The sequence below is a fragment of the Nomascus leucogenys genome, chromosome 7b (genome assembly GCF_006542625.1).
Source record: "Nomascus leucogenys isolate Asia chromosome 7b, Asia_NLE_v1, whole genome shotgun sequence".
Taxonomy (NCBI): Eukaryota; Metazoa; Chordata; class Mammalia; order Primates; family Hylobatidae; genus Nomascus; species Nomascus leucogenys.
The window spans coordinates 53696220-53720823 of NC_044387.1; the positions used below are offsets into that span (position 1 = coordinate 53696220).

The 24604-nt window shown below is 45.0% G+C and overlaps 2 protein-coding genes across 5 annotated transcripts in view; one reads left to right on the top strand and one right to left on the bottom strand.

Moving 5' to 3' along the window:
- Positions 1-8030, top strand: SRRD (SRR1 domain containing). Its single transcript, XM_003277732.3, has 7 exons — positions 1-175; positions 2104-2144; positions 4117-4376; positions 4478-4576; positions 6157-6311; positions 7123-7168; positions 7555-8030. Exons 1-7 carry the CDS (start codon positions 9-11, stop codon positions 7762-7764), a joined length of 978 nt encoding a protein of 325 aa, XP_003277780.1. The 5' UTR covers positions 1-8; the 3' UTR covers positions 7765-8030.
- TFIP11 (tuftelin interacting protein 11) overlaps positions 7335-24604 on the bottom strand; it is a 21345-nt gene continuing 4075 nt past the window's right edge. For all 4 annotated transcript variants that reach the window (XM_030816011.1, XM_030816012.1, XM_030816009.1 and 1 more), the window contains 11 exons: positions 22972-23125; positions 22512-22668; positions 19841-19968; positions 18094-18246; positions 14987-15514; positions 14754-14860; positions 12627-12795; positions 11980-12223; positions 10887-11029; positions 10234-10399; positions 7335-8459 (listed from right to left, as the gene is read on the bottom strand). In XM_030816011.1, coding sequence (XP_030671871.1) covers positions 8104-8459; positions 10234-10399; positions 10887-11029; positions 11980-12223; positions 12627-12795; positions 14754-14860; positions 14987-15514; positions 18094-18246; positions 19841-19968; positions 22512-22668; positions 22972-23125 — 2305 coding nt within the window. In that variant the 3' untranslated portion in view covers positions 7335-8103. The remainder of the gene's footprint in view (positions 8460-10233; positions 10400-10886; positions 11030-11979; positions 12224-12626; positions 12796-14753; positions 14861-14986; positions 15515-18093; positions 18247-19840; positions 19969-22511; positions 22669-22971; positions 23126-24604) is intronic.

Here is a 24604-nt window from a genome sequence, read left to right on the forward strand (position 1 = left end):
AGAGACCAATGGCTGCGGCCACAGCTGCGGCGCTGGAATCCTGGCAGGCGGCGGCTCCGCGGAAGAGGCGCTCGGCGGCTAGACGGCCGCGGCGGAGGGAGGCGGCGACCCGAAGCCCCGAGGCGGAGTTCGAGTCTGACAGCGGAGTCGTGCTTCGTCGCATCTGGGAGGCTGAGTGAGTGCGGGGTCGGCCCTGATGGAATCTTTGCGCCCGTGGGCAATTCTGAGCCACAGTCTCCGCATCTGTAGAGTGGCGATATAATGCACACCCTTTCAGGTGTTATTGTGAAGATTTAACGTAGGTAACGAGCTCATTAAAGATCTGGATTATAGTAAGCGCTCAGTTAAAGGTTGTCTTCCCTGTTATTACGTTTACAGCTGCATGACCTTGAACAATTTATAATCTCTGTGCCTCAGTTTTCTCATCTGTGAGATGGGGATGAAAATAGTACATACATAGGTTTGTTTTGAGGATTCAATGAATTAGTAAACGGAAACCATTTTCTGGCACGTGAAAAGCACTGTGCCAATGTTTGCTATTAATATTATGCCGATGTTGGTATTATTGGTGGTGGTAACACGAGGGCAGCAACATGAACAGGTGATTGCTATCATCAGGCAGCTGCCATGTGCCTGACATTAGCTTAATCATTCTACACACTTTATGTTAAACATTGCAGGCACGCTAGGACCCTGGTAGCTCACTGATTCTCAAAGAGACAGAGAAAATGTATGGAACCAGATTTCAAACCCAGGTCTTTGTGACAAAAACCAGTGCTTCCACCTCTCCATTATGCTGGTTGCTTATCCCAGGCCAGATTCTCACATACCTTGCTCCGTACCTTAGAAAGTACGTAGAGAGTGCCTAATACAGAGGAAGCACTCAATAAATGTTACCTATTATTGTTATTTAGTATTATTATCTTTATTTGCAGTTCTGTTTAGGCTTAATAAATAACAGCTTTAGTTAACACTTAAGATCAGCATCTGAAGGGCCATCACAAGGGGAGAAATTAGATTAATTTTGTATGCTCCTCTCCTCTAGAATTAGGGTCAAGAGGCAGTAATGTCCCAGAGTTTACCTCTGAAGAGAAAGTTGCTGATCAATTGGCTGAGCCTAAATAAAAAGCACTTGGGATTCTTTTTAAGCTCTCAGAGGGTGCCAGTGAGAGTGAATGTGCCTGGGTGTTTGGAAAACTCAAGGCATTTTTCGTATCCCTTGACATTGTCACGATTTCCTCAACTGCTTCAGTATTCCCCAGGAGCTACTTGCTTCTCCCAACACCCAAGTGTGGTGCAGTCACCATCACTCTGAGTAGAGATTGGGCCAGCATTTTACACGCTTATCTATGTATGCATTTGCCAGTTCATAAAGCATTCCTGTGTGCATCAGCACTCTCTCCTTTAACCTCTGTGAGAAACGTGCCGCAGCCTCTGGGCCGACTTTCAATTCTCTGTACTCCTTTCTAAACCCCATAATCACTGTCTCTGGCTGTGGCTTGTCAGTTCAAATCCAGTTCATTTTAATTCACTGTTGACTTTGTTTTGCTCTGGGTCTGTAAAACCAGTTGACTTGAATAAAGAAAGCCCAGACACTTGGTTTTGTCTCTTTACTTTCCCCTTAGAACTATTTATAATAACAAATACCATTTATTGAGTACCTGCTATGTGCCAGACACTGTGCTAAGAATGTTAACCCATTTTATGCCTCTAAACTCCTCCGTGTTGGGAATGATTTTTATCCCCATTTTAGAGATGAGGAAACTAAAGCTCAGAAAGGCTAATTCTGAGCACTTAACAACCATTTATTGAGCTGCAATTCTATACTAGGCTCTGTTGTAGACCGAGAATAGACCTAGACCTCTCTCTGGGAATCAAGGACCTCCTCCAGCATCCTCTCTCCTGCAGTCTCTGAGCCCCAGTAGTATGTGCTCTGGCTCTGGACATATTCAACATATATCCCCCTCCTATCACTTGGTAAGGGTGGGCCCTGCATTGCAGGGCACCTCATTCTCTATGCATTCGGATCATGATCAGGAAAGTTACTGTTGGGGCAGCCCTGAAATGGGTGGGACATGACTGTGACATTTTTTTTCTCAACAGGAAGGACCTGTTTATCTCTGATTTCTGGAGTTCAGCACTAGGTGGGTACCACCTGGCCAAGGGTAGGGATCGCGGGGCAGGAAAGAGAATCAGTCCTCATTTGAGGACATTTTGCTTCACAGAGGGATAACTTGCTGGGTTCTAACGCCCCCTGCCTCTTACAGCTGTGTGTCTTTTGGCACTTAATTCTGACCCTCAGTTTCTTTATCTGTGAAATGGGGATGTGTATATCCTGTAGTTTTGAGAATTGAAACTGTTTAGTTAAATGCTTGCATGCTGTATACAAGGCAATAAATGTTGTGATTATTATTGCTGAAATTTATATTTGTCCTGTTCCTTTTCCATGATATTACAATGTAGCCTTTTCCTCATGCAGTGATAATCTCTTCCTGAACATAGCATGTGGGTGGCAACATAATATTTATGCATGGAGTGGACCTACCATAGGTATCATTTTTATTGTGAGACATTTAGTTTTCTTCCGTTGTTTTTCAGTTATTATTTTAGGACAGGGTCTTACTCTTCACCTAGGCTGGAGTACAATGGTGCAATCATAGTTCACTGCAGCCTGTACCTCCTGAGCTCAAGTGATCCTCCCGCCTACAGCTTCCCAAAGCGCTGGGATTATAGGCATGAGCCACCACAACCAGCCTTTTTAAGTTATTATACATAATTTTGCAATGAGCAACTTTATGCATAAAGCTTTTACCAAACTTAGGATGATCTTCTTAGGATATATTCCCAGAAGTGGAATTAAATGAAAGGCGGTGACCAACTTGATATCTATTGTCAAGTTATCCAGAAAATTTTCACCAATTCTTTTATCAAAATTGACCTGAAGAGCCAGTTTTTCCTGGCCTGGGGTCTTGTTTAAAGATGTCTTTGCTGCTTTCTTTTTTTTTTTTTTTTTTTTTGAGACAGAGTCTCACTGTGTCACCCAGGCTGGAGTGCAGGGGTGTGATCTCTGCTCATTGCAATCTCCACCTCCTGAGTTCAAACAATCTTCCTGCCTCAGCCTCCTGAGTAGCTGGGACTACAGGTGTGCGCCACTACCCCTGGCTAATTTTTGTATTTTTGTGGAGATGGGGTTTCACCATGTTGGCCAGACTGGACTCAAACTCCTGACCTCAAGTGATCTGCCTGCCTAGGCCTCCCAAGGTACTGGGATTACAGGTGTGAGCCACCATGCCTGGCCCTTTGCTGGTTTCTTAAGTAAAAAATTGGTATCTTACTGGAATGCATGTTTTTTTTGTTTTGCTAAATTCAGTACCAGTACAATAAAAGGAGAGACAAGAGAACCTACCTCTACATGAGAAGACTTAAACAGAGTATAACTTTATTTTATTTTTTTGAGATGGAGTCTTGCTCTGTTGCCCAGGCTGGAATGCAGCGGTGTGATCTCGGCTCACTGCAACCTCCACCTCCCTGGTTCAAGTGATTCTTCTGCTTCAGCCTCCCAAGTAGCTGGGACTACAGGCGTGCGCCAGTACGCCCGACTAATTTTTTGTATTTTTAGTAGAGACGGGGTTTTGCCATGTTGGCCAGGCTGGTCTTGAATTCCTGACCTCAGGCGATCCACCCACCTTGGCCTCCCAAAGTGCTAGGATTACAGGCATAAGCCACCGCACCTGGTTTGTTACAACTTTAAAAGTATGCATTTCAGAGCATAGTCGACATTTACTAGGAGCCTCTTGTTAAATTAGAATGAGTTCACATTAGAGGTTTAGATGGAAACTGCCCTTGAGTGAAACCCAATTTCTGCTTGCAACATGCTCTTGGGTTTTGGACCATGGGAGTCCAGGGACTGGGACAGTTTGTCAGTTGGTGGTGAATGTGACTGTATGTCCAGGCATGTTTGGGAATGAGGCCGGCAGCTTCTCTCTCTCTGAAGAATTGAAACCTTTTACTGCCCTGATCTCTTTCTCCCCAAATGTGTGAACTTCTTTTGTGGATGATTTGGTTCACAGGGTCAGAGCATGACCTCTAACTGCATTTGGGGGCCTGCTCTTTCAGAAACCATCAATAGATGTCTCACAAAACATCTGGAACAACTGAAGGCCCCTATGGGGACTCTTTCGGACATCTTTGGAAACCTGCATCTTGACTCATTGCCAGAGGAGTCAGATGTGGCCCCTGATTCTATCCCAAGAGAGACCCTAGTCACAGGAACCTGCCATTTGAAGTGTGTGTGTTACGGCATTGGGAACTTTGCCACCTGCATCATAGCTAGAAACCAGCTAACGTTTTTGCTGCTTTTGTTGGAAAAGTGCCAGGTACATTTTTGGATTCATTTTCATCTCCTCCTCCTCTGGTCCTATACATGGGTGCACACAGATGTTTGGGTTGAAGTAAACAACTCATTCTTCCCTTCTAGATTCCCAGAAGTCACTGTTGGGTATATGACCCTCTGTTTAGCCAACTTGAAATTGAAGTACTTAACACCCTTGGTGTGACTGTTCTCAGTGGGAACGAGGTAAGTGGTGTAAAGGGGAGAAGACAGAACTGTAAAAATCCTGACCAGACTCACCCCAGGCTCTGCCTGTGGACACCAGCATTCTTTGCAGTGGCAGCCATTCCTCTCTTACCGCCTGCTCACTTTTGTAGTGCCTGAACGATGTAACCAGCCAATCAGTTACCTAAATTTTGGCTTGTGTTGTACCCATCAGAAAAGAATTACACAGATAGCATGAACCAGAACATGTTAGGTCTGCACCGCTTTTGTGAGAATTACTTGTCTGGAAATTATGCTAACTTGGTATTTGCTGTTGCTACTGAAACATAAAAGTCTAGGTGCCTCAAGCAAGGTCTTTGTGGTTGGTTTTTACCCTGTCCCAGGGAGGTAATAAAAGGGGATGCAGCATTCCTCTTTGATGCTATAACCTAGTCAGACCCATAGCACCTGGCTGTGAGTTGTGGATTAATTCTCTGCCCACATTTGCACCCCCCAAAATAGCTGGGATTTGACATTTCTGAGACCTGTGGAATAAAGAAATGAATCCCTCAAGCACAGGGCCAAAGCCAGTATGAGCAAATTTCTCCGATTTCGGTTTTGTATTGTCTTGGGGATTAGAATCATTTGATTCCTGTGTGTGTGCTGAAACTGCCATCTTATTGCTTATTATGTATGAAAATTTGGCTCAGTTGAGAGAAGAGTCATTCCCTGATAGTGGCAAGGTCCTAACACTGTCACTCAGTTCAGATCATCTTTCTGGGTGCCTGCTCTGTGCTAGGCAGGGAGCTTTGGGGAGACCAAGAAAAATGGGAGCCAGTCCCTGTGTTCAGGGAGCCCATGGTCACATCAGGGCATGTGACCTGTAAACAAGTGAATGAGGAATGAAATAGTGAGGCAGAACCTTGTACTAGGAGCTGAGACAAGAGAGGTGTTTGGAGGGATGGAAGAAGGATTCCTGGGTCTGAGCTAGGCTTTGAAGGTCTACCAGGAGTTTGCTAGTGGGACAGAACCAGGATTGCAGGTAGCTCTGTAGTGCTGGCTGTTCAGGAAACCACTGCCAGTTTGTTATTAACACAAGGGAAGCTGCAAGGAGAGGAGAGGCAGGCCAGAGGTGGGCAAGGGTCAGACAGAGGGCCTTATGTTCCCTGCTAGAGTTTGGCAGTAGAGCAGTGGTTCTCAGGAGGGGTGATTGTGCCTCAGGGACATTGGAAGAGGACTTAGTTATGCAGATCTGCAGGAAGTGACACAGGAAGTGTGGATTACTGAACATAGGGGAAATATGTGGGGTAAGTAACATCACTATTCCTCCTGTTCTTGCCGTCATAGACCCAGGAAGCCCCTCCGTCAGTGCAGGGCTTTGTGTTCATGAGACACACATTTGTTAAGTAAACATGAGTTCTTTCAGGACATCATGATTTCCTGACTCTTTAGTCCTGTAACTGTATAGATTTCATATACGAGTGTAACTGTTCCACAAAATGAGCTTTTCTCCATTTGATCCTTTAGTTTGTCTCATGATTATCCCCATCCTTACCTCTCCCTCACCTTCTGTAAAGAATAGGTTGTGGGCATGTTTACACCTGTGAATATCGTATCCCCAGGAAGGGAAACGGAGTATTCGCGGGGAGCCTACCATCTTTTACATGGTCCATTGTGGGACGGCCTTGTACAACAATCTTTTATGGAGTAACTGGTCTGTAGATGCCCTTTCTAAGATGGTCATCATTGGGAACAGTTTCAAAGGACTTGAGGAGAGGTAAGTCTGAGAATGCTGAGATTGTGTCGGGCCCTGAGGTGAAGCCCGTACCTCAGATTGACCCACATGCAGAAAATGTTTCCTTGACGATTCCATACTGGGGAAATGCTTTTCCATAGGGAACTGGATGAAGGCTTAAAGACAGGAGATGTCAAACCCTGATTCGAACTATGAAGCAAGTTAAGGAGTCTTTTTGCCACGAATTCCTCCCTTCCATTATGATACACAGAAATGGTTTTGAAAACAGGGAAAAGCTATTTGATTCCTCTGCCTACAGCTCCATATCCTCATTCTGTTTCACGTGCTTAGGAGTCTGCTCAGTCATTTCTCTTGATGAAATGGGCACAATTACTGGAGTATTTGCTGGTTTGTTTTTTTTTTTTTTTTTTTTGAGATGGAGTCTCTCTCTGTCCCCCTAGCTGGAGTGCAGTGGTATGATCTCAGCTCACTGCAACCTCCCTCTCCCAGGTTCAAGCGATTCTCCTACCTCAGCCTAATGAGTAGCTGGGATTACAGATGCGCACCAGGACGCCCGGATGATTTTTGTATTTTTAGTAGTGATGGGGTTTTACCATGTTGGCCAGGCTGGTCTTGAACTCCTGACCTCACATGATCCGCCCGCCTCAGTCTCCCAAAGTGCTGGGATTACCCGCGCCTGGCCCACGTTTTCAACTATTTAACTGGTTTACTCCACATCTTGAGTTTTTTCCTGAATTCTTACTATGCTTCAATCATCTTGCTCTTCTATGTGTCTTAAGTTGAATGAAACTATCCTCATACCTCCTAATCATTTTTTTTTTTAAATTTCTAGGTTGTTGGCAAGGATTCTGCAGAAAAATTATCCCTACATTGCCAAGGTATCTATCTGAATAAAGGGGCTGGGATGGAAAAGGATGTGAAACTGTGAAGAATTCTATCTTTACAGGCGTTAGGAGGAAACTCACGGGCTAAATGGCGCTAGTGTACTGTCAGCTCTCTCCATGGGTCTGTGTTCCAGAAAGCTATGACTCTTTAATGCATCTCTTAGTTTTTTCCTTATTTCCTTTATTCTCAGTATCACAGTCCGTGATATCCACTGTCCTTGGGGCACCCAATTCATTGTGCAAAAGCATTTAAATCAAAATACCCTATGTGTTATTTTTTTAAAAAGGAAAGTGGGGATGACAAGTAAAATGGAAATTTATCCCAGAAGAGGGGATACTGTGACTATCTAAAGTTTTTATACTTGAATTTTTCTGCTCAGATTTTAAAAGGACTGGAGGAGCTTGAGTTTCCTCAGACTTCACAATACATGGACATATTTAATGATACTTCTGTCCACTGGTTCCCTGTGCAAAAGCTAGAACAGCTCTCCACAGATATTTGGGAATTTCAGGAAGAACCAGATTATCAGGACTGTGAGGACCTAGAAATCATCAGGAACAAGAGAGAAGATCCTTCTGCTACTGACTGAACTCGCTATGAGGTACTCAGTGTTGGCTGAGGTAGAAGCTGCCACCGGAGACTAAAGGGAAGGCTGCCATGGAGGAACTACAGAGAACTCCTTTGCCAGGAAAGAACATCAACTTGGCTGTCCTGTTTTGAGGACGATACCCCACATGAGGACTTGGTATAAAGATTCCTGCACTAAGTGGCATCGTCCCGTTTTACATCCTTCCCTCGTGACCTGGCCTGATGTGGAGTAGCTCCTGAGTAAAGAAGTTACCCTTTTGAAGGTGATCTAAAATACTATTTATTTACAATACATCCCTCTCAGGGGCAAGTCTCTGGCTGGTTCTGCACCGGCCACAGTTCACTTGGCCATGTCGATCAGGCTCTGCAGTGAGGTGGGCACCCACGTCTTCTCGCCCTGGACAAAGACCACTCCCCGGTCGATGTAGATCACAATGCGGCCAAAGGTGTAGAGCTGCTTCCCTTCGTGTCGCTTCCCAATGACGGGCATGAAGACAATGTTGTGCTCCTCAGCCTTGGTCTCAATGAGGTCCTTAAAGTTCATGGGCACAGAGCTAGCGGCCACGCCAATGCCCCTCTGAGCCATGTTCTCAGCCTCCCGCCTCTCCTGCATGGCCTCGTACTGGAAGTCCTTCCTCCGCTCCGTGTGGGTGAGATAGGCAATGTTCTCCCGCGCTCCTGGCTGCATGTAGGCACCTAAAAGATACAGGAGGACAGGGCGGTGAGGAGAGGTGTTTCTAGGTGTATGGAAGTTGACACTGTGACTTGGCTCAAGTCTTGGGTGTGCCAGAATGCTTGTGACTCACTGAAGGGCAGCTCTGCCTCAAAGATACAACTTTGGAGGAAGTTTAGACAACTGTCCAGTATCACATAAAAACTGTTCAGAAGGTTCCTGGCTAGTATCTAGTAACCAGATTATTAATATTCAACATTTTAAAATGAAGTATCTGCAAGTGATTTCTTCTTTCAGAGCTGGAAACATTAACAGAGAGTCCTCAGCCACTCTTCTGTTCCCACCTTGCTCTGTAGAGTTTCCACTTCACACCACCAAGGAGGCAGATTTTAGTACCTTGAAAACATAGGGCCCACACTGGCTTTATTTTTAACCTACCCACACAGGCCCCCCATCCTGAAAGAAGTTCACATATATTTAGGGAGCTGAAATGGGTGTTTAAAGGATAATACCAAGACCATAAATGCTAAGTGCTAATTGAGGGGTATATTCAGGGAACAGTTTTGGAAACATGAGGCCAAGGGTAGCTAAGGAAGAGTTTTTAGAAAGAACTTGATAATTACAGAAGCAGAGAAGTATATTTGCCTTATTACTTAATCTCTGTTTTCACAGAATAGGCTATTTTTTCTTCTTTTTTTTTTTTTTTTGAGACCGAGTCTTGCTCTTGTCACCTAGGCTGGAGTGCAGTGCTTTCAATCTCGGCTCACTACAACCTCCACCTCCCAGGTTTAAGCGATTCTTCTGCCTCAGCCTCCTGAGTAGCTGGCATTACAGGCATGTGCCACCATGCCCAGCTAATTTTTGCATTTTTAGTAGAGACAGAGTTTCACCATGTTGGTCAGGCTGGTCTCGAACTCCTGACCTCATGATCTACTCGCCTTGGCCTCCCAAAGTGCTGGGATTACAGGCGTGAGCCACCGCGCCTGGCTTAGGCTATTAAATAACAAAAATTAAAGATTCAGGAAATAGAAATTCCAGTTCTAACTGCCACCCTTTAACTATGTGACGCTGAACAGGCTCTTAGCCTCGCTGGGCTTATCTGTAAAACACAGACTAGATGGTCCCATTTCAATGCTGTGAATCGGCTAATGAGCAACACTGGAGCACAGGACTGGTTGAAATAGGCTCCCAAATGTAGAAACATAAACATTCTCACTTATGATCTAGGCAGAATGACTTAACCTAGAACTTGGAAATAGATATAGTACACGAACAGTGAACTGCCTGTTTTTGACAACACAGACACTACCTATTGAAGGCTATACACAAGCATGAACTCAATCTCCCTTTTAGCCTATGAAGTAGATCTTACTGTTTAACAGGTAAAATGGGGCTGATTAAGGCTGAGCCGTCACCAAGTGTCAGACCATGTGCCGAACTCCACACTGTAAGATATGTCACCTGAGCAGCATGCTCAGGCCTGAATGAGCCTTAAAAGGCCACACAGCACAGTGGTTAAGAGGGCGGGGCCTGGGGTTAGACCAACATCATCTGAATCCAGCTTAAGTCAGTCTCCACTCAGGGAAGATGCCCCTCTCAGTCATTGTAGACCTGGGCAGTGGGTGCCAGCCGACCATGGACCGCAGTCAGCAGGGTGAGAGTCTGTTGCTATGTGCAAAAGTGTGACCTAAGGTTTAGGCTGCCTACAGGAACCAGAAAACTCTGATTCTGTGTCATTTACATGTGTAAAATCTGAAACTCAGGGCCAGGACATCCAAAATGGGAATCCTCACTTACCAACGTTGGAGGACACCGCCCGGTTCATGATATCAAGTGCCTCATTAAATTTGTCCTTGACAGATGGATGTGCCAGCACTTGGTCTGAGAACATAGACTTCCAACCCAGGTACCACTTGGTGATCTCCTCATAATTTGGGCTGTTACTGAGCCAAGAGCACAGCACCTGCCAAAAAGAAAAATTACTTGCATCCATGGTGGCAACAAATGAAGGCAAGATTTCTGAAGGGGCCATTTGTTTTGTTTTGATCCTGGTCCTGCAGGCTAGTGACACCACTTTACAGGGATTTATAATAGCTAAACAGTCTAGCACTTATGAATATGGATTTTGGAGTCAGCCTGGTAGCTGCCCTTGCATGTAAAATCTCTGAGCCTCAGCTTCCATGTCTACACAACAGGGATACCATATCCCCTACCCCATAGGGTTGCTGAGAGGAGCTGAGATAAAGCAAATAAAGTGCTTGGAACAGCTTCTGATACATGGCAAATGTCCAATAAATGGTGCCCACTAGGAAGATGACCTAACTCATTCCTACCCCACCATGTAATTTATTTTCATTATGGAATTGCACCTACAGTCAGGCCTTGGCAGAAAATTAACTTAATCCCCACCCAGATCCCTCCCCCAGAAAGCCAAGCAAAACAAAGTGTACCTGAAGCCACTTGGGGAAGAAGTGCTTTTCAAGAAGTCCCACCAGGCTAGAGACAGAGATCATCCCTTCCCAGTCAATCACCCAATAGAATGCATCCATGTGCTGCTGGTGGGGGTTAATGACTAGTTCACCAAGACACATCCCTGGAAGAGAAAACTGGTCTGTAAAGGCACAGCTTTAGTACTGGCAAAGTCACAGAAGCACAAAGAGCAAAGACAATGTCCGTTTTCATCTCAGCTCACAGCAACCTCCGCCTCCCGGGTTCAAGTCACTCTTGTGCCTCAGCCTCCCGAGTAGCTGGGAGTACAGTTGTGCACCACCGTGGCCGGCTAATTTTTGTGTTTTTATTAGAGACAGGGCTTTGGCATGTTGCCCAGGCTGGTCTCAAATGCCTGGTCTCAGGTGATCTGCCCACTTCAGCCTCCCAAAGTGCTGGGATTACAGGCATAAGTCACGGCTCCTGGCTTTTTATTTTTTTTTTTGAGACAGGGTCTCACTGTTGCCCAGGCTGGAGTGCAATGGCAGATCTTGGCTGACTGCAACCTCTGCCTCCCAGGTTCAAGCCATCCTCCCGCCTCAGTCTCCCTAGTAGCTGGGACCACAGGCACCCACCACCACACCTGGCTAGTTTGTATTTTTGGTAGAGATGGGGTTTCACCATGTTGCTCAGGCTTTAATCTGCTTTTAAAGGTCAAATTTAAGCTCCCGACATAGCAATTCTTAAAAAATTTTTTTTTTTTGCTAACCCGGAAATAACTCCCTGATAATTTAGAGTAAAATACCACAAAAATTTCAGAACTCCAATGGCTGTCCTATTACCAGAAGCCAAAACCAATCGGAAAAACCACAAGGCACAGAGTCCAATATTGTCACTGTCGACTATTAGTCACTGTTGTAAATAAACAGTGGAAAGGACCCAAGTTACATTTATGTTCAGCCTCTGAACAAAATGGTACCTTTTTCACAGCAAGGAATATTGTGTACCCAACACTTTAATGAACACAAAGGCTACGCTTTAAGTCATCCCCGCTGACCACAGAAACCAGGGCACCGAAGCCGCTGGGCTTGGAATGCATCTTCCCCATATCCTTACCCAGCTTGGGCACTATGTTTTTGACCATGAATGCTTCCCAGGAGCCAGGAGTGAAGACATCCTTCCAGGGCTGGAGGATGAGCTTGGCAGAGGAGTCACTGGGGTGCCACTTCTGCAGGGCGCTGGACAGCTTGCTACGGATGGGGGAATAGAGTGGCTCCAGCCGTGCCTGCATAAGGGGCAGCCATGGGTGGATCCAAGAGTGGATGGGAACAGTGTCTGTGAGCGGGTTCCAGTTTTCCACCTGCGAAGTGGGGAGAAGAAACAGTTCATGTCGCCTGTGGGGCAGTCACATAACACCCCTGTGTGGCTAAAGGCAAGAGCTGCCCCTGGAGGAGGCCCTGTGCTCTCCGAGGCCCACGGTCCTCTGTACATTGCCAAACAAATATACCCATTCATTTGATTACATATCAGAAATAGCACAATTCTAATTTTAGGGATGAAGTCAAGAAAACGAATTCCCTCTTGAGGGTGGCTTGGGGGAAAAAGTGCTGAGAAAAAGGCTGGAATTAACACTATGGGTCAATAGTGGTGTTGACAAATTCTGTTAATTCCAAGCATTTTAACAGCACTGAGATAATGAGACATAGACTGAACAAGTCCCTGTGGTTAGTGATGACAGCTGTTTCCCATGACTCTCATCCCACCTCCTTTTGCAGCTTGGGAAAGATGAGTTGGTCCAGTATGTTATCTAAGATCCACACAGGAATAATGTGCACCCAACTATCCAAAAAGTCCACCATCGGGTCACAGTTCCTTGGCTGCCACTGGGTGACAATATTTCGAACAAAAGGCATCCAGACTTCCCATATCAACCTATGGGAGAAAGGCAGAGGACATGCTGGTTAATTACACTGATTGGTTTCAAAGTACACCACCACCACCCGCCTCTCTAGAATCAGGAATAAAAATGCAACAGCATGAAAATCCAATCAGAGGAAACCATCAGGCCAGTCACCATACTGGCCAGACCTGAGCCTGCCTCTTCCTTGTTCTCGTGACTCTCCTCTCAATCTGAGGCCTTGGTCTCCTAGGTAGTGCCCAACCACCTGGCAGAGCTGCTTTAGGGTCACAGGGGCCTCTTCCCAGGTATCAAGTGCTTTCCCACCTGTGGGCTTCTATCCATGAGCTGACGCCTCTCACCCTCTTATCACAGTTTCAACGTCACCTCCCCTAAGACCTCTGTGCCAACCCCCATTCCAAGTAGGTCACTCCTGCAGTTCTCTATCGCTGTACTTGCTGTGCATCCTGCCTTTATTTGTTCACTACCGTATTTCCCATCTGTCTTTTTTGCTGTACTGTAGACAGAGGCTGTCTGCTGTACACCTAGGGTAAGCCCAGCACCTAGCACAAGCATGATACGCAACAGACATCTGACAAGTGTCAGCTGAATTCATGGCCAAATGTAATGGTACAACCACTATGGAAAAGTGTGGAGATTCCTTAGAGAACTAAAAGTACAACTACCATTTGATCCAGCAATCCCACTACTGGGTATCTACCCAGAGGAAAAGAAGTCATGGCTGGGCATGGTGGCTCACGCCTGTAATTCCAGCACTTTGGGAGGCCGAGGCGGGTGGATCACGAGGTCAAGAGATCGAGACCATCCTGGCCAACATGGTGAAACCCTGTCTCTACTAAAAATACAAAAATTAGCTGGGCATGGTGGCGAGCGCCTGTAGTCCCAGATACTCGGGAGGCTGAGGCAGGAGAATCGCTTGAACCCGGGAGGCAGAGGTTGCAGTGAGCCAAGATAGCACCACTGCACTCCAGCCTGGCAACAAAGCAAGACTTCATCTCCAAAAAAAAAAAAAGAGTCATATACGAAAAAGATACTTGCTCACACAAATTTACAGCAGCACAATTCGCAATTGCAAAAATGTGGAACCAACCCAAATGCCCACCAATCAACGAGTGGATAAAGAAACTGTGGTATAAATATAATGGAATATGACTCAGCCATAAAAAGGAATGAATTAATGGCATTCGCAACAACCTGGTTGGAATTGGAGACTATTATTCTAAGTGAAGTAACTTGAGAATGGAAAACCAAACATCTTATGTTCTCACTTATGAGTGGAAGCTAAGCTATGAGGACGCAAAGGCGTAAGAATGACACAATGGACTTTGGGGACTCGGGGAAAGGGTGGGAAGGGGGTGAGGGATAAAAGACTACAAATTGAACCAGGCACGGTGGCTCACGCCTGTAATCCCAGCACTTTTTTGGAGGCTGAGGCAGGTGGATCATGAGGTCAGGAGATCGAGATCATCCTGGCCAACATGGTGAAACCCTGTCTCTACTAAAAATACAAAAATTAGCTGGGCATGGTGGCGTGTGCCTGTGATACCAGCTACTTGGGAGGCTGAGGCAGGAGAATCGCTTGAACCAGGCAGTTGGAGGCTGCAGTGAGCTGAGATCACGCCACTGCACTCTAGCCTGGTGACAGAGTGAGACTCCGTCTCAAAAAAAAAAAAAAAGACTACAAATTGGGTTCAGTGTATACTGCTCAGGAGATGGGTACACCAAAATGTCACTAAAGAACTTACTCATGTAACCAAATACTAACTGTTCCCCAAAACCCTATGGAAATAAAACATTTCAAAAAAATAAAATAAAAAGAATTCATACCCAAATGAATTTAAATTCCTAAAGCAGTGTCAGCATGAGCAGAGAATTAATCAAGGCCAGCACTGCTGCCTTCCCCCACCTTCAGCAATCCTTCCCAACCCCCCAGGAGAAAGGAGCTGGGGTGCAGAGCCCTGCTCTGTGGTACCTGTGAAAGGCATCTGCCGAGAGGTCCTGTCCGCCATGGGACAAGAGCTGGTCATTCTCCAGGAGGCTTTTCCACTTGGAGATGATCTCGGTGCCGTAAGTGCAGTCCTGAGGAGAAAGGCGAGCAGCTGAGGGGCAGCGGGCTCTCCAGCCCTCCCTGCCCATTGGACCAACTCATCAAGCAAGGGTAAGCCCAACCGAGGCAGGGATAGGTTGATTTTCCCAACAACTCACTTTGAGGGGATCCCACTCCTTGAAGTACTCCTTCATGAGTGGATAGACGATGGCCACAGCGAGGTCCACACGGTCGGACATCCTGTACTCCTCATAGTACTTGTCCTGTAAGGTTTCAAAGATGCGGGCACACTCGTCCAGGGTGAGGGGGTTGCTGCAGTCGGGCTGCATCCGCCGCTCGCACTCCTCCACCATCTCCAGGACCTTGCTGAGGTTGGAGATGACCCGCTCCTCGTGGTCCAGGACCTCGGTCATCTTCTCCAACTCGTGGAAGAGGTTGACCACCATGTCCCGCTCATACTGTAGCTGCCGGTCATTCTGGATGATCTCCTGCTCCGTGAGGTCAATGAGCAGCTGCAGGTTGTGCTCTAGCTCGGGCAGCGCAAAGCCCGGGGCCTTGGCCTCTTTGCCAGACTGTGGCAGCTGTTGGGACTGCAGTGGCAGCCCATCATCGGGAACATTGTGCTTGTGGCTGATCTGACTGTAGCTGTAGTAGACCTTCTGCTCCCGGCCTGTCATGTCTATGACCTTGGAAAACGTAGAGGGATGAAGGTTAACACCGCTGTAGCCCTGTTAAACACACAGCTAAGCCCAGGGGAAGGCCCCATGACAGGGGAAGTGTGTAGAAACCACATTATTCAACATAGCTGGAGAAGGGCAGTGTTGTAAAGTGGGAACCACACTGTCCTAGCCTAAAGGAGACTCCAGGGACAAAATCAGATGCAGCGAGCAGTTCTAGGTTGGATCACTGTGAACAAGCCAGATGGAGAAGACTTTTTAGGGAAACATGAAATTTAAATAGGGACTGAGTATTAGTAGATGTGAAAATTTATTTTAATGGAAAGGCACAAGCTGTACTGATCAAAGAAGGTAACATACAATCAGAATATCATATTTTGATTAAAAAAATGCACATAAGCATAGAAAAAGATCTAGGATGTATAACAAGATGTTAACATTTGGTAATCTTGGAAGGATGGAAAATATTTTCTACATTTTTGCCTATTTCCTAATTTTCTAAAATGTACTACACACTGCTATTGTAATAACAAAGTTTTTTTAATTAAATTAATTAATTAATTAATTTTTTTTTTTTTTGAGACAGAAATCTCACTCTGTTGCCCAGGCTGGAGTGCAGTGGCGCGATCTCAGCTCACTGTAAGCTCCGCCTCCCGGGTTTGCACCATTCTCCTGCCTCAGCCTCCAGAGTAGCTGGGACTACAGGCACTCATCACCACACCTGGCTAATTTTTTGTATTTTTAGTAGGGATGGGGTTTTACTGTGTTAGCCAGGAAGGTCTCAATCTCCTGACCTTGTGATCTGCCTGCCTCGGCCTCCCAAAGTGCTGGGATTACAGGCGTGAGCCACTGCGCCCGGCCTTTTAATTTTAAAACAAAATAAAATATACAAAAGGCTAATTGAACAAAGGCAACCTAGACAATGAGCTAATTCCAATATTTTAGGAAAACAGGAAATGTGAATACGGACTGCACTTGTGAAACAGAATGATTCATCACCACTTTTTAAGTAAGAGTGTGATCCATGAACCACCAGCTTTAGAATCACTGGAGGAAAAAAAAGAGTCCTGAGGTTCAGTCTAGACTCAAAATTCCTGGGAGGCACCTAGACACCCATATTTCTTATCAGGTCGTCCAGATAACAGCACATGTTTGAGAACCCCACTAAAGGCTTTCTTTGAGGTCTATGACACACTACATATCCTACAGCAAATGACAACAGGCAACTGTCACCACTGTTCTTTGACTACTTGGAAAAGTAATGGAAAACTTTTTTTTTTTTTTTTTTGAGACAGAGTCTCGCTCTGTCCCCCAGCCTGGAGTGCAGTGGCACAATTTCCGCTCACTGCAAGCTCCGCCTCCTGGGTAAATGCCATTCTCCTGCCTCAGCCTCCCGAGTAGCTGGGACTACAGGCGCCCGCCACCACGTCTGGCTAATTTTTTGTATTTTTAGTAGAGATGGGGTTTCACCATGTTACAGGATGGTCTCAATCTCCTGACCTCGTGATCTGCCCACCTAGGTCTCCCAAAGTGCTGGGATTACAGGCGTGAGCCACCATGCCCAGCCAAGTAATGGAAAACTTAATACACTATATGCACATAACAGTGGCTAAAAATTTAATCTATCTTAAAAAAAGAAAATACTCAATGCTGGCTAAGGAGCCCTGGGGACTCTCTCCCGCCCTCCTGTTCAGAGAGAGTTAATACGACCTTCTGAGTATTTAAATGCCTTAAGTACTTTTGTATTCAACATGGTGATTGCACATGTACATGTCTATTCTTAAAAAATGTCTGGGCCGGGCGCGGTGGCTCACGCTTGTAATCCCAGCACTTTGGGAGGCCGAGGCAGGTGGATCACGAGGTCAGGAGATCGAGACCACGGTGCAACCCCGTCTCTACTAAAAATACAAAAAAATTAGCCGGGCGTGGTGGCGGGTGCCTGTAGTCCCAGCTACTTGGAGAAGCTGAGGCAGGAGAATGGCGTGAACCCGGGAGGCGGAGCTTGCAGTGAGCCGAGATCGCGCCACTGCACTCCAGCCTGGGTGACAGAGCGAGACTCCGTCTCAAAAAAAAAAAAAAAAAAGTCTGAAACAAAGACAAACTTTCATATACAAACTAATCAGCCAAAAACCCAAACTAAACCAGATAAAAGCTAAACGTCTAACAACGGAGGTAGGATCAAATAATACAGTACAGCCACTCTCTGGAATTACGTGCTCATTATAAACACTTTGCACTGAGTTTTTAATAACAAGAATGTTATTAAATTCACTGATGTAAGCTCCAGAAACACAGGAACATCATTTGGTTTGCCAGTGTAGTGCCGTGAAGAGTGCCTGGCACAGAAGGAACTTGTAACTATTACTAAATATGGGAGTGTAATGAATAGGAACATATTAATACTATGTGAGCATGTTCCTATTCATTACACTCCCATAAATAAGTGAGAAAAGCAAGGTACCAAAAAAAAAAAAAAAAAAAAGAAAGAAAGAAAAAGCCCAGCTAAAAGATCCAAAAAACCCTAGAACATGTTCAGTGATTAATTCTGGGGTGTGGATCCTGTACCAGGTGTCCAAGGGCCCCTGTACCTTGACTTGAGAAAGTTCCTTCTGGGGAGCAGTGAGCTTCTTGCTAATCCTGCCCTTGGCCTTCAACTCTTCCACAGTCTTGTAAGAGTATTTGGGCTTCTTCTTGCTTCCACTTGGGTCTTTCCTCCACTGGCTCAGCTCCTTTTGAAACTCCTGAACCAGAATAATACAGTTAGATGCAGCAAGGAACAACCACTTTTTACAACAGGTGAGGTAGCTGAGACCATTAGCAGATATCACCATTCACTGTCTTAGATTTATTTACAAGCTCTATATGAAGGAAGGAAAGGATGCACCTGCAAGACACCAAAACTATCTAATGATACTCCTTGACCCCCTTCGCCCTCTTACAAATAATGCGGTTCAGAAGGCAGGTGCACCAGATGGGAGGGAGAAACAAAAATAAAGGAAACAACATTTATTGAGCATCTACTATGGGCAGGCACTATACTATTAAATGTACCTCATGTAAAACTTAGAAATGCAATGTAAAGGATTTTGTAAGTACACAAATCCTCGTTTCTAACTTTAAAATGAAGATAAATAAGCAGGCCTTAACTCTCAAAGCAAAGGTATCTCTTATAATCAGGTTCCGCAAAACCTTTCTACAGGAGGAGCTAAGGCAAGCTTGTCCAACCCGCAGCCCAGGACGGCTCTGAATGCGGCCCAACACAAATTCGTAAACTTTCTTAGTGTGACAGTAGTAGAGTCCAGCCCACAGAAGTTGGTTTTGGGGTTGTCATTATGTTTTTCTCATACTGGTTAAGACTTGTCATTTTTTCTCTAAAAGTATCTAGACATCTGGCTACTTTGGGAAAATCAGAGGATCAGGCAATACTGAGCCCACATCCTCATAAGCAACAATCACTTAGAGCTGAATAAAGATTTACCTTCTAGACAGACTACAGCCTCACCTCTGTGCCACAGTCTCCACCACTCTTTATTGTCTAGCACCTAGCTCATCTTACTTGCTTCTGTGGTGTGCCTGGCACCTGTAGGCTTCTAAGTCTGAGAACCCCTGACTCAGAGTGGTCAATCCCACATTTATCAAATGATTCTTTCATCAAAAGATCAGTGACATGAACAGTAACATGTTTCTTTGCAGCATCCTGCTTTCCCCCATAAATTCAAATGGGAAAAGAGTAATACTTCAATCAAGAGAGCTGGCCCCTTCTATCACTGGGGAAAAGGGACGCACAGCTGCCAGCAGATGGCGCCCTGCTGCACTTGGGATGAAACCCGAGCACCTAAAAATGGCTGTCATGTGGACCACCCACCCCTCTGAATGCACTTCCTTCCCCTCTGCTTTGTGTACCACCCTTCCACCACAAGAGCTTCCTTTATGGTTTCTTAACCACCAAGCTCAGAGCCTCTCAGTGTCCTCTGGCTTCTCAGCTCACCCTTCTGCCAAGTCTCAACTGAAATGTTTCCTTTCCTAAAAGGTTTCCCTGACCAGCCTATTTATAAAAGTAGGTCAACACCACCTCCCAACCCCCAACCTTATTTTCTGTCTAGGCAGCTCCTAGCACCTTCTGCCATTTCAACTGCCACTTCCACACCGTAGCTGCTGGTTTACTCTCTGGCCACCCTAGCCCTCTCATCATGGTGCACCTAGCCTTCAGCCCAGTACCTGGCATATGGTACGTGTACAATAAACATCTGAGGACTAACAGAATGAAGGGATAAATGAACAGCCATTGGAAATGGACAGGACACCATCCACCCATGTCTCCTGACTTCCAGTTACCTCTTCAGCTTCTTCCTCTGAGTCAACCACAGGGAAGTCTTGCATGGACTGAGTGGTGCGCTCGGATCCATAAGCCCCCACAGCACCTTTTCCCTTTCTCTGCTTGGCTTCGATTGGGTTAATGATACCTGAGGAATTTCAGCAAAAGATAAAAAGAGAGTCTTACGATCACAGCAATTCATGTATGTGAATCAGCCACTCAGTGAAATGACAGTTTCTTGGTCCTTCCACAAAATAACATGCTACACAGAAAGGAGAGCTATTCTCTGCCCTCAGAACACTACTCTTGTCCCTTGTGATTTGAAACTTATGAGCATTTATGCTACCACAGAACAGTCTGCTGACTAGTTTATTTATATCCCAAATAGATTTCCATTTCCACTTGGATTGTTTAGTGGACAGGAAGAAAACAGAACACTACATTGATAACTGAGAACTCCAGCATACTAAACTCGACGCTTCACTTCTTTGGAAGCCTCTATTAGGGAAAATGCAATAATTCCGATATTATATTGATTCTGACTGAAGTGAAGCTGCAATTTAACATAAGACTCCTTACATATTTTACTTAGGAGTTCCTATCTCCTATGTTTAACTTTTTTATAACTCTTGTTTTATAAATGTTATTTTTCTCATAAAAGAGTTTACGAATAGGACCACAACATTTCAATGAAGATGTTCCGCCGACTCCAAATTTTCCATCCCTGCCTCCCTTCCATTTAGTTCCACTGAAGTCTTAAATAAAAGCTATCCCTGGGCCAGGCGTGGTGACTCATGCTTGTAATCCTAGCACTTTGGCAGGCCAAGGTCTTGAACCAGCCTGGGCAACATAGTAGGACCCCATCTACAAAAAAAGAAAAAATTAGCCAGGCACGGCAGAGTGTGCCTGTGGTCCCAGCTACTTGGCAGGCTTGAGCCCAGGAGGTTGAGGCTGCAGTGGGCTATGATCATGCCATGCCATTGCACTCCACCCTAGGTAACAGAGTGAGACCTTATTATCAAAAAAAAAAAAAAAAAGCAAAAACACTATCCCCTCATTCTCATTCAGTGTATCTTTACTCACGTTCATGTATTTTTCATGTACCTAATGTTTTCAACACATAAACTGGATTTCACTTTAATAATTATTTAGAGGCTGGGCACAGTGGCTCACGCCTACAATCCCAGCACTTTGGGAGGCCGAGGAGGGTGGATCACTTGAGGTCAGGAGTTCGAGACCAGCCTGGCCAACACAGTAAAACCCCGTCTCTACCAAAAATACAAAAATTAGCTGGGCATGGTGGCAGATGCCTGTAATCCCTGCTACTCGGGAGGATGAGGCAGGAGAATCACTTGAACCCAGGAGGCGGAGGTTGCAGATGAGTTGAGATCGTGCCATTGCACTCCAGTCTGGGCGACAAGAGTGAAATTCTGTCTCAAAAAATAATAATGTTATTATTAGAGACTGGAATCTGAATATGGAGGATATATTTGATTATATCTACCTGGCAGTCATGCATAGGAAATAGCTCAAGAAGAGGGGAAATGTTCTGTAGGAAGAATCCAACTGTTTGGTTTGAGAGGCTTTGGTCTCAAGAAGGTAAGAGTGTGACAGGGGCTGTGTCTCAGTGGGGCTGGCCATGAGAAGACAGGAGGAGACTGGGCTACTAGAGGAAGATGGAAGGAACCAATGGAGGATTTGCTCAGCCAGTTTTACAGCCATATGGCTCTAGCTATTAAAAAAAGCTATGCACAATGTTTTACTGGTATTCCTGAAGGACAAATAACCATTTCCGCAAAACTATAACCCTTGTGAGTAGGGATGGCGAACTCAAATGACTGTGGGACCAAGAAAAGTTCCTGTGGGTTGGGGTAGAAGACAACAGGAGGCCGTGGAGACTGCCTCCAAGAGAAGACCATGTCCATCGTCCCAGGAGCAGCTCTCACTTGCCTCAACTAACTACTGCCAGGCAAAATCTGGAATTTTAGGTGAAATTGTCTGTTTTTTAAATATTAGCAACGAATTCATTTTTGTTTTTATTTACTCTATTTATTTATTCTATTCTATTCTATTCTATTTATTTATTTATTTATTTATTTATTTATTTATTCATTCATTCAGAGACAGAGTCTCGCTCTGTTGCCCAGGCTGGAGTGCAGTGGCATGATCTCGGCTTACTGCAACCCCCACCTCCTGGGTTCAAGTGATTCTCCTGCCTCAGCCTCCTGAGTAGCTGGGATTACAGGCGCATGCCACCGCACCCAGCAGATTTTTATATTTTTAGTAGAGACAGGGTTTCGCCACGTTCGTCAGGCTGGTCTTGAACTCCTAACCTCAAGCGATCCACCCGCTTTGGCCTCCCAAAGTGCTGGGATTACAGGCGTGAGCCACCACACCCAGCCTCATTTTTGTTTTTAGAAGCACTGGTCAGGACCAGAAAAAAAGCCTGTCTTCAACCTGTTTGCAGCCTGTTTTAGGCCCTAACCCTTTTCTTCCTGTTGAAACAATTACTTATTTAACTTGAGCTTTGATAAAGCAAGGTAGCTTAGGAGCGCAAATGTCTTGTGCTGGCAAACCAGGCTGGAGAGATAAAGTGCTTTTAAAAGGGAAAAGCAAACCTCCTCTCCCAATGCCCCTCTCCTTCCCTCTGCCTGCCCTCCTCCATCATGCAAGACGACAAAGGTGCAATACCTTGTGCATTCTTCCCGAGGCCCCGTCCAGGGACGTAGCCCATCTTCTGAAGAAGCTTCTGTCCAATTCCTTTTGTGTGTCTTTCCCAGCTGCCGAAGTCCATGAAAGATTTGGTTCCTCCTGCAAAACCTTTCTGGCTGGGCTTAAAATTGCCACCCTGCAAAGAAAAATCAAAGCTTAGTTAATAGAAAACAAAAAGAAGAAAAATCTAAGAAAGCTTGGCCAACAGGAAAATGGCCTAAGTTATACAGCACTACGAAAAGTGTCATATGAACCAAAAATGTGTGTTAGGAAGGAAGAGACTGCACTACACACTTCACAACTCACAGAAACCTGCCACCAAAAGGAGACATTCACAAAATGCATTCCAGATGAGTTTCTCCCTGGCTAGAAAATGCTTGGGCCACAATGACCTTTGAAGGATATTACTAGGGTCACAATCCTGCAATAAAGACTCTACCGTTTTTAACTTCTTTGGTCCAAAATCCTTAGGAAAGTCGTCCTGCTTAACAGGTTTCTCTTCGTCATCAGAATCTTCCAACTCTGCCTCCTCCGCTGCCCCTTTCTTGAGCCCTGCGCTGATGAAGTTGACTGGCGCAGAGTAGTCACGGGCCCTGTAGGCACAGAAACAAAGCCCCACGGGGTCGGTAAAGAACTCTTTTCTCTGCAGCAATCCCTTTGCAGAAACTACATGCTTGAAAACTCCTTAGAGTGAATCTCATGGGAGGTTTTTTAAAAAAGTAACACATTTTTTAATGTGTCGGAAAAGCCAAAGGACCCCAGATTTGGCTTCCTGTAGTCACACTTAACATTTTACCTGACATATTCCTCTACGGCTGAAGAGTTACCACATCAACGTAGCGTTGATTACAAATTCAAAATATGATGTGATAATACAATTTTCCTACATTTTAAAAATTAATTTATCATAAAAAGCATTTGTTTTGAAAACTATTTCAAGTACAAAAATCCAACAGGAGCAGAAATTTTGATGGATAATCATAAATAAAACCCATTGAAAGATTATATGAATGTAAAGCATGTAACAATTATATTAATCCAACTCAGAAAAAGCTCCTAGCCATTAAATTTATTTGAATGTGAAAATTTCCAGCCAGGGCAACATGGTGAGACTTCATCTCGATAAAAAATAAATAAATAAAAATTAGCCAGGCATGGTTGTGCAAGCCTGTGGTCCCAACTACATGGGAAGCTGAGATGGGAGGATTGCTTGAGCCCAGGAAGCTGAAGCTGCGGTGAGCTATAATCACGTCACTGTGCCCCAGCTTGGGCAAAAGAGTGAGACCTTGTCTCCAAAAAAAAAAAAAAAAAAGAAAAGAAAGAAAGAAAATTACACTACAGTTCCCTAAGAAATAAGAAATTAACTCTATAAAATGAAATATATTGATTTAAACTCTAACTGCTTCAAGCACTTACATTAAGCCATTAACCTCAGGTCCTTTTTGTATAAAATAAAATTGATATATTTGTACTGTGTGGTTTAAAAAAGAAAAAATTACAATAAAAAACCCTGGAGCCGGGTACAGCAGCTCACGCCCATAATCTCAGCACTTTGGGAGGCTTGAGGCCAGGAGTTCGAGACCAGCCTGGCCAACATGGCAAAATCCCATCTCTAATAAAAATAAAAAAAATTAGCTGGGTGTGGTGGCACACGCCCGTAATCCCATGCCACTCAGGAGGCTGACGCATGAGAAACACTTGAACCCAGGAGACAGAAGTTGCAGTGAGCTGAGGTCACGCCACTGCACACTCCAGCTTGGGCAACAGAGACTGTGTTTCGAAGAAAAAAAGAAAACCTGGGAATACAGCAAATAAAGTGATGCCTTGTAAAACGACCAACCTAGTAATTCAACATCCTCAGGGCACCAACAGAATTTAGGGAGTTTTTTTCCTAAAAGTGTAATAAAACTTGGTGATTTAGATCCCAAACTCTAAAGTCAGATAGGTCCAGGTTCCGATTCTAGCTTAAGTCTCTGCCTAGTTGTATGACTATTAGCCTCAGTCTCTTAATCTGTAAAATGGGGACAATAATGGTGCCTTTCTCATAAGGAAAATTAATCCAGACTTGTGAA

Bases quoted from the DNA above. Each gene is read 5' to 3' on its own strand.
- SRRD (XM_003277732.3), top strand. From the start codon at position 9: ATGGCTGCGGCCACAGCTGCGGCGCTGGAATCCTGGCAGGCGGCGGCT. The intron at 4,377-4,477 runs GTACATTTTTGG...CTTCCCTTCTAG, and splicing joins TTTTGTTGGAAAAGTGCCAG to ATTCCCAGAAGTCACTGTTG. The intron at 7,169-7,554 runs GTATCTATCTGA...TTTTCTGCTCAG, and splicing joins ATTATCCCTACATTGCCAAG to ATTTTAAAAGGACTGGAGGA.